Below are 15,721 nucleotides of genomic sequence, written 5' to 3'. Positions count from 1 at the left end.
TATGGCTCAGATAGCCAATAGACACGCCCGTGTGGGCTTTCGAAGTAGGGCACACAACCGTGTCCCAGCCCGTGTCCATATCCGTGTAACTCTCTGACTTGGATTACACGGCCAAGTCACATGCCCGTGTGCTAGGCCGTGTGAATATATTAATTTTCATTAATTAAGTGCAAGGGTCACACGGCCAAGCCACACGCCTGTGTGTCAAGCCGTGTGATCAATTCTGAGTATTCTGTTTTTAAATTTTAAGATGCAGCGGACACACAGACAAAACACATGCCTATGTGCTAGGCTGTGTGTTACACACAGCTGAAGCACACGCCCGTGTCTCTGCCCGTGTGGACAAAATAAGGTCATTTCCTAGCCATATTTCTCACCCAGACTTATCTTCCACCTACATCAACACTTAAACATATTTTCAAACCAATACAAGACTTTCAAACCAATACAAGACATTCAAACCAAACCAAAATCAAGTTTAATACATGTCATGGCACCTCATATGCCTAAATATTCAATCTTACCTAAATGACCATATAATCATATATATATCAAATATATCAAACTCAAGCCATTCTAATGGCTATTTACAACAAAATATTTTTAAGCCTACATTTGACCAATTTTCCCTATACATGCCATTATAACCAAAAGGAATTTTGCTATTTTTACCGAAATGAGTCAAAGGATAGTGTGATGTTGCTCTGACCAGCTTCTAACCAAGCGAGCTTCAGGATTACTATAAAACAGAGGAAAAGGAACAAAGTAAGCATTTAATGCTTAGTAAGTTCGTATAATGGGAATTTAACTTACCAAATATTTCACATTCAAGGTAAACAATTAAACATGCTTAAACAAGTTTGGTCATTTGCCTAAACACATATCTCCATCAAACTTGTTAGTCATGTAATTCACATAAATACAAAGGAACTTGATTAATCTCATCAATATTCAAATTCCACATACATGTATTTGTCACTTCAATTGTCTATAAACACATAGATATCTTATCTTTGTATTTCAAGCATTTCTCATAATAACTTATCTTCAATTCATATTATCTCATATTGGAACTTTACCCGTTAAATCATTTAAAATATCGATGGATACAAGGGTAGTACACATGAAGTGTACAAAGCTGTAAATCGTCAATTCATATCCGAGAATGCTCATACGAGCACATAAACGGGAAACTCTCTCTCGAGCACATATAACAGAAGCTCATGTAAGCCATGTAACAAGAAGCTTATCCAGGTTGTATAATAGGAAGCTCATAAGAGCCATAATCAGGAAGCTCATGCGAGCCAATAACGGATAGCTTCGAATAGCCATTAACAAGAAGCTCCGGATAGTCGTGTATCGGGAAGTTCAAGTGAGCCATATCGGGAAGCTCACAAAGAGCCTTTAATCAGGAAGCTCACGAAGAGCCATTTAACGGAACACTTATAAGAGTTGCAGTGTGTCCACAACACATGCAGGATCACAACCGATCGGGATGCTCCGAAGAGCTATTAATGGGAAGCTCGTAAGAACCATATAACGGGAAGCTCGAGAGGGCTAATAACGGGACGCTCTTTCGAGCTGTGGTGTGTATGCAACATATGCATTACCACAACCAATTTAGGAACCCTGTATCCATCGAATCTCATTTATCCAAATGGGATTTTTTATTTATCAAGCATTACCGAATATGTGATTAATTTCATATATATGACATTTATACAATTCAAAAATATAACATCAAATTCAAACATATAAATATACACAATTTAGTTACACGATTTAACTCCGTTACTTTCTCTTTTCCTCGATTTAACTCCGTATTTGATCTATTCGGGTCTATACGAATGAATTTAACATCAATTTAATACAATTTATACTCAATTCAATCCAATTCACATCTTAGGCAAAACTACCATTTTGCCCCTATACTTTTAATTAATTCTAATTTTATCCCTAGGCTTTGAAAATGAAATTCATGCAATTTAATCCTTATTCCAAGACTAGTAGAGTTTTACATGTAACAATATCAGCCCATATAATTCAAAAAATTAGAATTTTTCCATGAATTTTATAACTTTTCAATTTAGTCCCTAAATCATAATTTCATCAAAATTCACTTTACAAAAGTTGTTTCTCTATCAACAACTTTTCTTTTTCTACCATAAAACTTCAAAATTCATGCATATTCATCCATGGTAAAACTTTAATACCTTAATAAATTTGAAAATAAATCCCCGAGATAGTTAAATTAAGCTTATACGATCTCGGAAACATAAAAATTACTAAAAACGAGACAAAGAAACATACCTAATTAAGCCAAACAAGCTTTTTACCTTAAAGCTCTTCTAACTAGGGTTTCTTGGGAAAGATGATGAAAAATATGATATTTCCATTATTTAATTACTTATCATCTTTTATTATTTCTACTTTCCAATTTCATCCTTTTCTTTAATTAGTTTTCCATAGATGAATCATCATACTTATCTAATAACTCCTCTTAATGGTCTATTTGCCATATAAGGATATCTAATTTTGAATTCCATAGTTATTTGATACTTATAGCTACTAGAACTCAACTTTGCATTTCATGCAATTTGGTCCTTTTATCAATTAAACATGTAATTGGTAAAATTTCTTTACGAAATTTTTATAAGATATTTCAATCATAACGCAGATCATGAAATAATATTAAAATAAATTTTCTTTCAGACTCGGGTTCGTGGTTCCGAAACCATTGTTCCGATTTCACTAAAAACTGGCTGTTAAACAATATTGTCATTTTCTTAATTATTTATCTTTAATAATTAATAGTACTTCCAACCCCTTTTAGGTCAATTCTAAGAAGCTTGATATGCTTTCAGCAAGGTCTTGAGATTTATATACAAAGAAAATAGAGGTCTAAAGTGCTTTGTCCCCATTTAAGATCTAACCTAGGTACTTGACATTCAATTTAATTGATACAATATTGAATTCTGAGTGTCTTGCACAAAAAAAGAAAAGTTAATAACATATGTGGATGAGTCCCATTTAGGATCTAACCTAGGCACTTGACATTCAATTTAACTGATACAATATTGAATTCTGAGTGTCTTGCACAAAAAAAGAAAAGTTAATAACATATGTGGATGAGTGGGTGTATATTCATATATATATATATATATATATATATATCTAAGTTAAGAGTAGAGATGTTTATAGGTTGGATTAGTTCAGGTTTGGGTTAATCTCAAACATGGTGTAATTATCATACATAATTATCTAAGTTTGATTTGTTATAAATACACTATACATTGGATTGTATTTCAACCATTCTACTGAAAAAATGGACAAATTAACCCATGTACGTTAGATGAGTGAGGAAAAAAGTCACTCCGTTAAAATTTGGTGTTTATATATTTATTCAATTTAGCACTCAATTTTTATACACTTATTCAATTTGACCCCTCTTTTAGTGGAAGTAAATTAGAAAATTTTGAAACTAATAAGGCTAAAGGGTCAAAAAGACCTTAGTAACAAATTAAAAGAAAATAAATTAAGCCCTTTTAAAATTTAAAAATTATTAAAAAATAAAAAAATTGAAAAAAATTATGAAAAAATTTATAAAATTTATAAAATTATAATTTTTAACCCAATAAAAGAGTAGGGTCAATTTTTTTAAAACTCATTGGGTTGGTATTGTTATTTTTTAATAAAAAATTTATAATTTTAAAATTTTATAACTTTTTATTATAATTTGGTTACAAATTTTAAAGTTTAAAAGACTTAATTTTATTTTTTTAATTTGTTACTAGGGCCTTTTTGACCCATTAGCCTTATTAGTTTCAAAAATTTATAATTTAATTCCAATAAAAGAGTATGGGTCAAAATCAAATTGAAAATTTGTAAATGTTGATGGCTAAATTTGTTATTATACCTTATATATAAAATCAAAATTTAACAAAGCAGTTGTTTTGCTCACTTATCTAATTTTAAATTTTTATTTTCTAGATTATCCTTAACGAAATCAACTCAATTAACTTATATTTAATAATTATTTGTGAAACTTAAATTTCATTTGATTATATGATCTCAAATCTTCCATACTAATCTAAAAGCAAAGAAAAGCCCTTGTAATTAATTCTTCGATTGGGTGAAGAAGTAATAAAAAGAATAGTTTTTGTTTGGCATGGAAGATAAAATTTATTTATTTAATTAATTGCAACGATTTTTTTTCTTTTAACTTAACATGGAAGATTCAAGATTATAATCAAAAGAAATTTGGGTATTTTAATTTGGAAATATAAAATAAAATTTTAAATTTTACAAGGAGATTAAATTAATTAATTTAATTACTTTCAATATTTTAGTAAAAAATCGGTTGACACTATCAAAGCATAATTTTTTAATAATTTATTTAATTGATTTTGATATTTTGAAATTTAAATTTTCAATATTGAAAAAAATCAAAACTTTCGACAAGGGGATAAATAAGTACAACTTGACTAATTTTTAATGTATTCTTTTAGTTTCTACCACTTTTTCACTTTAATCTTTTTTTTTACCCCGATCAATACGTGATCAAAATGAAATCAACGTAGAAGTTGGGTAACCAAAATGAAAGTGTAAACATGATGTGGTATGTACAGTAAACCGTTGTTAAAGATTTAACGCTTGAGTGACTAAAATGAAAACACCTTAAAAGTCGAGTGATGAAATTTCAAGGATTTCATTTTAGGTGACTAAAATGAAAATGCCCTAAAAGTTGAGTGACCCACCTAGCTAGTTTACCCTTTTTTTTAATTACTTGCACTTAAAATTAAAGTCTTCTATAAGTAATTATTAAAAAATATGGCTTGGTCAAAAGAAAAAAAAGCATATGACTTAGTCAGATTTTTAAGAAAATCCATACGAGTTTTATCTAAATAAGCAATATACTAATTTAAGGACTTATTTAATATATTATCCTAAAACCTTTGAATGGAAAAAGCAATATTTTAATAAGTTCTTAATAATAGTAAATTCTTTTATCATATAATAATAGTTACCTAAACCTGAATTATTTTCTTTATTTATGGCAATATTGTCATATTCACATTGACTAATCCTTACAATTTGCAAGATTGCCACTTTCTTTCTTTGGTCAAATTCTACTATTAGTCCTTGTACTATGTATAAGTTATGGGTTTTGTCCTTGTACTCTAATTTAGTTAATTTTAGTCCGAAATGGTCAATTTTATTCTTTGTACTTTCCGAATTTCGAAATTTTAGTCCTGAAAAAATTGGTAGCAATTATGTTCTTTAGATAAAATTCCATTATTAGTCCTGTAGTATACGTAGTTGTGGATTTGGTCTCTATACTTTTTGAATTTTAGTCATAACTTAAACAGTACTTCTTAAACCTATTAACTAAAATGACCTATCTTCTTTATGAGTATTATGTGAAAATAATAAGTCGATATGACATTACACATGTGATAATATGTATGTTACATAAGATTTTAGAAATAGATAAATTTAACTTAACAAATTTAATGACTACCGTTTAGCGAGAACTAAATTATTCAAATTCAAAATCTAATGAAACTAAAAATGACCAAATTAGAATACATAGACTAAATTTATAACGTATACTTAATACAGGGATTAATAGTAGAATTTGACATTTTCTTTTCTATCCTTAATATTTAATATTAATAAGAAATAAGATTGAGGTTTTTTTTTAACATTAATTTCATTATAGGTTCTTATTATACCTGTTCTTTTTGATACAATGCCTAGAATTACTCATAACTCCTCCCTAACTCTTAAATAAGAAGATATTTCACTTCATCGCACTTGACCCTCTTGAACCCTTATCATTATGAATAGTTGATCTTCTATAACATAATATAAGTTAATTTGATTGAAAAAAAGAAAAAAAAGTAGTTGTTAGTTTAAGATAATTACCAAAACTGAAAATTTGTAACTAAATTTAATTAGGGTAAACTACATTAGTAGTCACCCAACTATGAAAACTTACAAAATGCTTACTCAACTATTCAAAATTTCTTTTTTGGTCACCAATTGGCTGACATTGTCTGCTTTTAAATTTGACATAATAGAAACTTTAACCCTTAACATTTATAAATTATGTCAATTTGGTCTTGATTCTAAAAAATAACCCTCAACATTTACACATTGTGTAATTTGGTCTTTTTCTTTTTTATAGTCTTGTTTTTCTTTGTGACATTGAGGGTTGATTTTAAAAGAATGAGAAAATATGAAAATTATTATCTTTGATTTTTGAGTGTTTCTATTTTTTGTATATTTTCAATCAAATTTAGTAGATAAATTTGTTTTTTCTAGCTTTTTAGGTGAAAGAGTCACAAAGAAAAGCAAAACTACAAAAAACACTAAATTACACAATGCGTAAATGTTGAAGGTTAGATTTTTTAGAATCAAGACAAAATTGAATAGTGGGATGACCATTTTGTAACCAAAAAAGAATTTTCCTAATAGTTGAGTGATTATTTTGTAATCTTTCATAGTTACGTGACTCAAAAAGAAATTCATTAATAGTTGGGTGATTACTAGTATAGTTTACCCATTTAATTAATTAATCTAGACTTTAACTATTAATCACTCAATTTATTATGATAAATTCAATGTTTTTGGAATCAAATAAGACGTATCAATTAAACCGGTTAGATTAGAAATTGATTGGTATATATGTTTGGGATATACTGATTCGCACAAAGATATTGAACTAGTTTTTAAATGGAGAAATTATTTTATGAACCTTTTCCACTATATCATCCATGATCACGTCCAATTAAAAGAAGACACATCATTTCCTAGAAATTAACAAAATTAACAATTGGACTTGAATTATGAAATCTGAAAAGTAGAGAGACTAAATTTCTAGAAATACACATACAGGGACTAAATTCTTAGAAATACAAATATATGGACTAAATTCTTAATTTTCAAAAAATATAACCTTACATAAATACTCCAACTTCATCCCTTTTTATTTTTAAAATTGAAAACAATAAAATAATGAAGAGGTTAAGAATAGAAATATAGAATATTTGTTAATGGGAGGGTTGTATTATGTTATGTGACAATTAATTAATATTTTGTTTTAGAAGGACAACCAAAACCAAACCTAAATAAACTAAAAAACACAACAGGTATCCTAGTAACAAACTACAAGTTTAACCAACATTTGTTTGATTAATTACATCTTAATTATAATAATCAAGTTCCTGTCATTATGTTCTTTACGCATTCCCTTCGAAACATAATTCGAAGGGAAAAAATGGCTTCAACTTCACCAAACGCAACGCTGGTTAGCTCTACAGTATGCGTCTTCTTGAATAAAAATCTGCATTACAATAGCATGTTTTGGAAAGAAAACCCTTTAAACCACATCTTCCCTGTCTTAATGCTTCAAGTCATCTTGTCTGTAGTTGTCTTTCGGGTCATCCATGTTATTCTTAGACCATTGAAACAACCCAAACTTGTCTGCCATCTCTTGGTAAGTTTCTAATTTCTTTTCATGTTATTATGTTTATAATGTTCTTATATGGGTTTTTATTACAGGCTGGTGTGATTTTAGGACCTTCTGTTCTTGGTCGTAACAAAGCATACATGGAAAGCATGTTTCCAGCAAAAGAAGAGGTGGTAATTGCAACATTGTCACAAGTGGCGTGTAATTTATATACTTTCATCGTATGTATCAAAATGGATACAATAATGTTAACAAGAGCAGCCAAACATACATGGAAACTTGGTGTATGTTGTCTTGCTTTTCCTATTGTACTCATTGTTTCGGTTGACATGGCGAAACAACGTTTCTTCCCCGGTTTAAACCCCGGAAATCCGTTTCCGGTCCAATTCAGCGTCGTCTCGTCGTTGAGTTATTTCATCGTTGTTACGCGTGCTTTAGACGAACTCAATCTTTTAAGTTCCGAGCTAGGACGAATTTCTTCGTCTATTACGATGCTGAACGAGATGGTTTCAGCCGCTTTCGTTATCATCGGGGTCGCTACGGTGCAAAAAGAAGCCAAATCCGCTTTCCTTGCCATCCTTTCTTTATGTTCGTTTATAGTGTTTGCGCTCTTCGTGGCACGACCGATGTTATATTGGGTTATCAAACAAACACCTAAAAGTAAACCTGTGGAGGAATCTTATGTCGTAACGATATTACTGTCGACTTTTGTAATGGGAGTGACCACGGACGCTATAGGAGCGTCGTTTGGTGGGGCGTTTATGGTAATGGGATTTATTACACCAGACGGACCGCCGCTCGGGACGACGATTATACGGAAAAGCGAACTTATTCTTTACGAGTTTTTTCTTCCATTGTTCTTCGTTCGGATCGGATATTTCACCAATTTATCGGCAATACAAAATTGGGGGGAATGTGCGACTTTTGCAACAATTGTTATCGTGGGATACATAGGAAGGTTAATAGCATGTCTTGTGTTTGCTTCATCTATGAATATGAGGAAAAGCACTGCCGTTTTGCTTAGCCTTGTTTTGAGCTTACAAGGTCTTGTTGAATTAATTCAATCCATTCAATGGAAACACCTTCAGGTCAGATTTTTCTTTTTTTTCTTTCCCTTTTTTTGTTTAAAATATGCTGTTAGTCCCTGTACTTTGATAAAAGTTAGATTTAGTCCTTAAAAGGTTAAAAACTAAGTCTAATCATTAAAATTGTAAATATTTTCTATCAAAATTTGTCGGTTTGACATTAGACAATTTTTTTTAAAGGGCCCAGAAGTAAAATATAAATGTTTGGGAAGCTAAAATGATTTTTTTTCTAAAGGGGCTCTAAAGCAATTTTTTAATATAGGGTGATTAATTTTTTAATTTTTTAAGGTCCAGGGACTAACCACATAATTTACCCTTTTTCTTTCTTTTTAAAATTTTTATTACTAATAATAATGGTGGGTGTTTGTGTCTATACAGCTAATAGATGATCAAACATATGCAACATCTGTGGTTAGCATCATTGTGGTAAATGCCATTATAACCCCAATAATAGAAATCTTATACAAACCGGCGGAGGAAAATTTCGATGTGCTCCGACTAGGCACCAGGTCGCTCGGGACAACATCGAACGTCGGCGAGTTACGTATCATTACATGCATTCAAGATGAAGACAATGTCCCAAGCATCATTAGCCTACTTGAAGCATTGAACCCACAAGAAATTAGTCCCTTATGTGCCTATGTGATCCATCTTGTCGCGGTAGCTAGCCAAAGTGTTCCAACATTAGCCCCTTACAAGAACCACTTACGGAAATTCGTCCGACCGAGTGTCTCCGACAATATCATCCGAGCTTTCCTTAACTACTCTGAACACTCGAAAGGACCGGTTCAGATTCAGCCCTTTCAAATGATTTCGCCATATAAGTACATGCACCAACCGATTAGTCGGCTCTCCGATAGAATACATGCACCACTAATTATAGTACCATTTTTTAAAAGCGAAGAAGCACATAACATTGACGGTACGTTGCGGATTTTCAATACTAACATCCAAGCCACGGCGAAATGCACGGTGGGGTTACTTGTTGACCGTGGGCTAAGGAGCTCGATTTTAACCACTTTTTCCTACAACATGGCGGTGATTTTCATCAGCGGAGGCGACGATCGAGAGGCTTTAGCGTTGGCGAGTCGCGCTTCGTGTCAACCGAATGTTTCAATTACGGTCTTTAGGATTAATTTAAGAGGGACTCATACATTAGAAGATCAAATAGAAAAAGAAGCGGATAACACTTTGTTTAGAAATTTTGAAGCTATGAATCTAAACAATGGTCGTGTTGAGTGTCTTGAATGGATGGCGGATGATGTTGAGGAAGTAATGAAAGCACTTCGGTCATTAAAAAGTGAATATGATCTCGTTGTTGTAGGGAAACACCATGCGAACCCGGAGTTACAAGCGTTGGAGAGTTGGGTGCAATATTCGGAGCTCGGGGTTATTGGCGATGCCATAGCAACGTTGGATTTCTCCGGGGGGAAGATGTCGGTTTTAGTGTTGGAACATCATCATCGTCATGATGATAACCAACGAAAATTTGATAATTGTAGTTACTTTTCTTTTACCTAGGTAAGTTGTTTTCCAAGTATTTGGATCAAGTTAGGATTTTACTTAAATATAAACTTGGTCCAAATAGGATTGATCTTAGATCATAATACAAATGAATACACATTTAATTCTATAAAAAATAACAAATTTTATACTTTTTTTCGATTTAATTTTGACTCGGTTAATTTCGTTATTGTTGCAATAATTAGAAAGTTATGATTTCAAAGAGGTTACAAATAATTTAGTTTAGATAGTATGTGTATAGAAAAATCCTAGTAGAGTAAACCCTCATAGTATTTTTTTTATCCAAAGAAGCCTCTTCTCTAATGCATTTTTATAGAAGCTTTTAGCAATATATTTATAATTAATTATAAAAGAAAAGAAAAATAAATTAATTTTTACTTTTGTTTGTCCAAGTCAATAGAAGTTTTTCACAATTTTTCATCATTTTAAATTCTATATCATAATTTTTACTTCTCTAGTTTTCTATTTTTATTTTTTATATTCATTTTACGATTCATGTTCGAGATTCGTAGCTGTCTCTCTCAACAATTCGTCTCTAAGGTTCAAACTCCATTCTTTTCTTGAGAGTGCAATGTGTCTTATTATTACACCCAACACTTTGATATTTAGTTACTTTTTTTAAAGTCTTATCTAAATAAGTTACATTAGTTTAAGTATGGCACAACAATAATGTATTTAGAAAAAGTTATAAGAAATTGATATAAATATTAAATATTGAAATGGTAAAAATGGGAGAGTAGAGTTCGTGATTTTATTTTGACTTCCATCATGGGTGTGTATTTTTTTAGAATTTATATAAAAACATAAAAATATCCCTCAAAATAATATTTATCCCTTCATAAAAATAACGGATTTTTAATAAATTAACAACCGAGATTATAATAAAATCTTCTTATTGAGCAAAAAAAAAAAAGAGAGAGAGTTAAAATCTGGTTGAGGATGACACTAACTCAATCAAAATTTTAAATATTAATATAGGTATAACAACCTAAAACCTTTTAATAGAAATATTAATATTTTGTCGATTGAACCTTAGTTCAGTTGGCATCATTACTATGACAACAATTTGGAGGATACACGTTTGGGTGTGCTTAAGTGTAATTTTCTCCTATATTGTTGAAGATGATATATAGGGACCAAAACTAAAATTTAACCATTGTCTTATAATGCAAAAAAAAAAAAAAGCAATGCAAACACATTTTAATTGAAAAGTTAATGATATTAACTTTCCAGACTGGTTAATAACATTGTAAAAATATAAGGACCAAAATATTTTAGAAATTAATTATAGATATTAAATATAAAAGTTAGGCATATTGGAAGCACCAAATTTGAAATTTAACTAATTTTTATGATTAAAAAAAAAAAAGCAGCTCCAACGTTAGTATAGCCATGTGCAAACAAAAGAAGTTTCTTTTGGAGCTTCATTTTATACATACTAGTACGATAAATCTGGATTTTATTTGGATTGGTTATTTATTTGTGTCAAATTATAGAATAAAAATTTGAAGATTAAATATCGTTTAAGCAAAGTTTTTAGAATCAAAATAGTTGTTGAATTAGTCAAACCACTGGTTCGTATGATTCGATTAAATGAATCATTAAAAACACAAAAATTAAAATATTTTTAAAAAATAAAAAAACAGTTCAATCGGTTTTTTCCTAGTTCTACTAGCTTATATCGTTTTGTAGGTCAATTAGTCTGATGCCTCTCTTCGAATTGGTACTTCAGTCAGTTCAATCGGTTCAAACAATCATGACCCTAAGTCTCTACACTTCGTATATTTAAAAATTAGTCCTCTAACTTTTATTTTAAAGAATTTAATCTATTTAAAAATTCGCTTTCAAATAATATATAACCACATAATATTTTAATTGAAAAGCTAATAAATTAACTATTTGAACTAACTAGTAAAATTGTAAAAATACAGAGCACAATTTAAAATTTTCAAATCTGGTGGATGTGTAACACATGGAGGACGAAGTTCCTATGAAAATTCCCACATGTCTTAAGGTAATATATAGATATAGATAGTTAAATAGATGATCAATGGGGGAGCTAGAGGGCTGATATGTGCTTCGACTATTTTAAAATGGAAAATTTTAATCAAGGGTATAATACCTTTTCTAGTCCCTTTAAATTTTAATTATTCAATATAATCCTTTTTAGCTTTTTAATTATAGGGGTCAAAGTATAATTTTATCTTTATATTATTATGTAATTTTACAATATTTTGAGGGTCTAAATGATAATTTTACAATTGGGGGAAGTCCACTGCTTGGCCCCTTGTTTTTGCCCCTGGATGCAGTGTATAGATGTCAAGCAAGCCGCCTTTGTTACGGGTGTGGTTCCTAGACATGTGCTTGTCTTATTTTAGACTCGTGAGATAAGTGTCCCAAGATCCTGGTTGGTTGGATCTTGTCTATGCTGTCGGTATTAGCTCGTAATGGTTTGATGAGATCATGGGGAAACTTGACGAGCTCTCCAGATGTCGCTGAAAGACTTCGATGGTCTCGCAATATCATATTTATAAGGTAAAATTTAATACATGGTTTTGTTTTTACAGGCTGGAGTTATCCTAGGACCTTCAATGACGCAACAAAACATTCATGGAAAAAATGTTTGCACCCAAAGAAATGGTGGTGCTTGCCACTATGTCGAACATGGCGGTGTACTTGTACATGTTCGTTGTATGTATCAAAATGGATGCTATAATGTTAACTAAAGCAGCCAAACATACTTGGAAACTCGGCTTCTGTTGCTTTGTCTTTCCTATTATATTCACTATTGCAGTAGCCATAGGGCAAAATTATTTCCTCCCTGGAGCAAGTGGCAGTGCGTTTCCCGTACAATTCACAATCATGTCGTCAATAAGTTATTTCATCGTTATTACTCGAGCATTAGATGAACTCAACCTCCTAAGTTCCGAGGTAGGGCAGATTTCTTTATCGGTCGCGAAGCACAACGAGGTTGTTTCCGGCACCTTTCAAATACTCGGAGTTGCTTTAGGACAACAAGATGTGAAAACATCGGTCTACGCTATCTTGTCTCTATGTTCATTGATCATGTTTGCATTCTTCGTTATACGACCAATGTTGTATTGGATCATCAAGATAACACCAAAAGGAAAATCGGTGAAGGAATCTTATGTTATAGCGATATTACTTTTGCTTTTTTTTTAATGGGATTGACCACAGACGCTATAGGAGCATCCTTTGGTATGGCATCTGTAATAATGGGATTCGTAATACCGGACGGATGGCCACTTGGTACAACGATCATACGGACATGCGAACTTATTCTCTTTGAACTGTTTCTTCCATTGTTCTTCGTTCGAATAGGTTATTTCACCAATTTATCGGTGATAAAGAATCAGGACGAGCTCATGATGTATGGAGCTATGACTATTGCGGGATGCTTAGGAAGGCTAGTGGCATGTCTCTTGGTTTCATTTTCTATGAAGTTGTCGAAAAGATCTGCCATTTTGCTTAGCCTTATTTTGAGTTTACAAGGTGTTGTGGAATTAATTCAATCCATTCGATGGAAACATTTACAGCTCCGTACTCTTTCAACTATGTTTCATTGAAAATCTTATTTCCTACAAGTTATAATAAGCTCAGATCTTTGTGCAGTTACTAACTGAACAAACTTATGCAACATCTACTATTGGCATTGTTGTTGTAAATGCCATTATAACTCCATTAATAGAAATGTTGTACAAGCCAGCCGTGACGAAAAAGTTCAATTTACCTACCTTGGTCAGGCTACGAATTAGGTCACTTAGGATGACTTCAACCGTTGAAGACTTACAGATTGTTACTTGCATTCAAGATGAAGAAATCGCCCTAATCATCATTAGGCTCCTTGAAGCTTTGAACCCCAAAGAAATTAGCCCCATCAGCGCCTATGTCATCCACCTTGTTTCGATGGCTAGTCAATGTGTTCCAACATTAGCCTCTTACAAGAACCACCTGAGGAAATTTAACCAACATAGTAGTTTGGACAACATCATTCGAGCTTTCCTCAACTACGTTGAGAAATCACAAGGATTGGTTCAAATTCATCCCTTTCAAATGATTTCACATTATAAGTACATACACCAACCCATTTGCAGGCTGTCTGAAAAGATACATGCACCTCTCATTGTAATGCCCTTTTTCAATAGCGAAGAAGCACATAGCATTGACGGCACGTTGCGGATATTCAACACCAACGTTCAAGCCTCTGCAGCATGCACGATCGGGCTTCTAGTGGATAGAGGGTTGCGTAGCTCGATTAGATTAACCACCTTCTCTTATACCATGGCAGTGATCTTCCTTGGCGGAGTTGACGACCGCGAGGCGTTAGCTTTGGCGACTCGCGCTTCTTGTCATCCTAATGTTATTGTTGAAGATTTGCTTCAATTATCATAATCTAGCTATTTTTAGATATAATCATAACTTTGATTTATTTCAGATTTTTTAGAGATTTTTTTAAAGATTATGATTATGTTATTAGCCTATTTTTAGTTAGTAGTTGTTAACTTGTTTACTATATAAACAATTAGTTTCAGTTCAATAAAATGTACCTTTTCCATTTCAATTACTTGACTTCTCAGTTCAGTTTTCTTTATCATTTTAGTTTTCTTTTCTGATAAAATACCAACAATTTGTATTAGAACTTTCTTCTTGAGGGACCTGTGTTAGTGTTTGCTGAATTATGGAAGCTGAAATTAATTTCTCTTCCATTGCATCGTATATTTTTTATGGAGATAATTATCAGATTTGGGCAGTGCGAATGGAGATTTAACTGGAGGCTATATATCTTTAGGAAGATGTAGAAGAAGACTACGAGATTCCTACATTGCCTACCAACCCCACCATGGCACAGATCAAAACACACACACACAAAAAAAAAAAGATAAGGAAATCAAAGGAAAAAGCATGTTTGTTTGATGCAGTTTCACCAACTATTTTCACGCGAATTATGTCTCTAAAGTTAGCAAAAGAGATATGGGATTATCTCAAGACTGAGTATGAGGGAGACGAGAGAATTCGCAGGATGCAAATGTTGAATCTTGTACGTGATTTTGAGCTGCAGAAGATGAAGGAGACTGAGACAGTCAATGAGTATTCTGAAAGGCTCCTTAACAAAGCCAATAAGGTCAGGTTGTTAGGTTCATCTCTAGCAGATTCAAGGATTGATAAGAAAATTCTTGTAACAATACCTGAAAGGTTTGAGGCTACCATCACCACCTTAGAGAACATGAATGATATGTCAAAGATTACTTTGGCGAAACTCTTAAGTGCTTTACAAACACAAGAGCAAAGGCATATAATGAGGCAAGAAGGGGTTGTCAAAGGTGCTCTACTAATTAATCATCAAGATGATGGAAAGAACAAGAGGTCAAAGAACAAAAATTTTCACACTACGAGTGGAGAAAGCTCTGCTTTTGGGAACAAAAGTAAAATTGGAAATAGAAGATTAGGAGTAAAAAAAGGATTATCCTCCATGTCAACATTGCGGCAAGAAAGGTCACCCTTGTTTCAAGTACTAGAGAAGACCAGATGCAAAGTGCAGTAAGTGTAACCAAATAGAACATGAAGCTATTATTTGTAAGTACAAAAATCAGCAACAAGGAGATGAAGCGCAAGTAGC

The 15,721-nt window shown here is 32.0% G+C and overlaps 2 protein-coding genes across 2 annotated transcripts; both read left to right on the top strand.

Annotated features, from left to right (window-relative positions):
• Positions 1-7,282: 7,282 nt before the first annotated feature.
• On the top strand, positions 7,283-10,080 carry LOC107931784 (cation/H(+) antiporter 15). The gene is made up of 3 exons (XM_041102081.1): positions 7,283-7,312; positions 7,567-8,562; positions 8,938-10,080. The coding sequence occupies exons 1-3, from the start codon at positions 7,283-7,285 to the stop codon at positions 10,078-10,080; spliced, it is 2,169 nt and encodes a 722-aa protein (XP_040958015.1).
• A 2,667-nt stretch (positions 10,081-12,747) lies between these two features.
• On the top strand, positions 12,748-14,496 carry LOC107931783 (cation/H(+) antiporter 15). Its single transcript, XM_016863713.2, has 4 exons — positions 12,748-13,181; positions 13,282-13,353; positions 13,426-13,510; positions 13,717-14,496. The coding sequence occupies exons 1-4, from the start codon at positions 12,748-12,750 to the stop codon at positions 14,494-14,496; spliced, it is 1,371 nt and encodes a 456-aa protein (XP_016719202.2).
• Positions 14,497-15,721: the final 1,225 nt, after the last annotated feature.

Source organism: Gossypium hirsutum, chromosome D10 (assembly GCF_007990345.1).
Source record: "Gossypium hirsutum isolate 1008001.06 chromosome D10, Gossypium_hirsutum_v2.1, whole genome shotgun sequence".
Classification (NCBI taxonomy): domain Eukaryota; kingdom Viridiplantae; phylum Streptophyta; class Magnoliopsida; order Malvales; family Malvaceae; genus Gossypium; species Gossypium hirsutum.
Note: the sequence above shows the minus strand (reverse complement) of the source record. Positions and strands in the feature narration are given on the sequence as shown.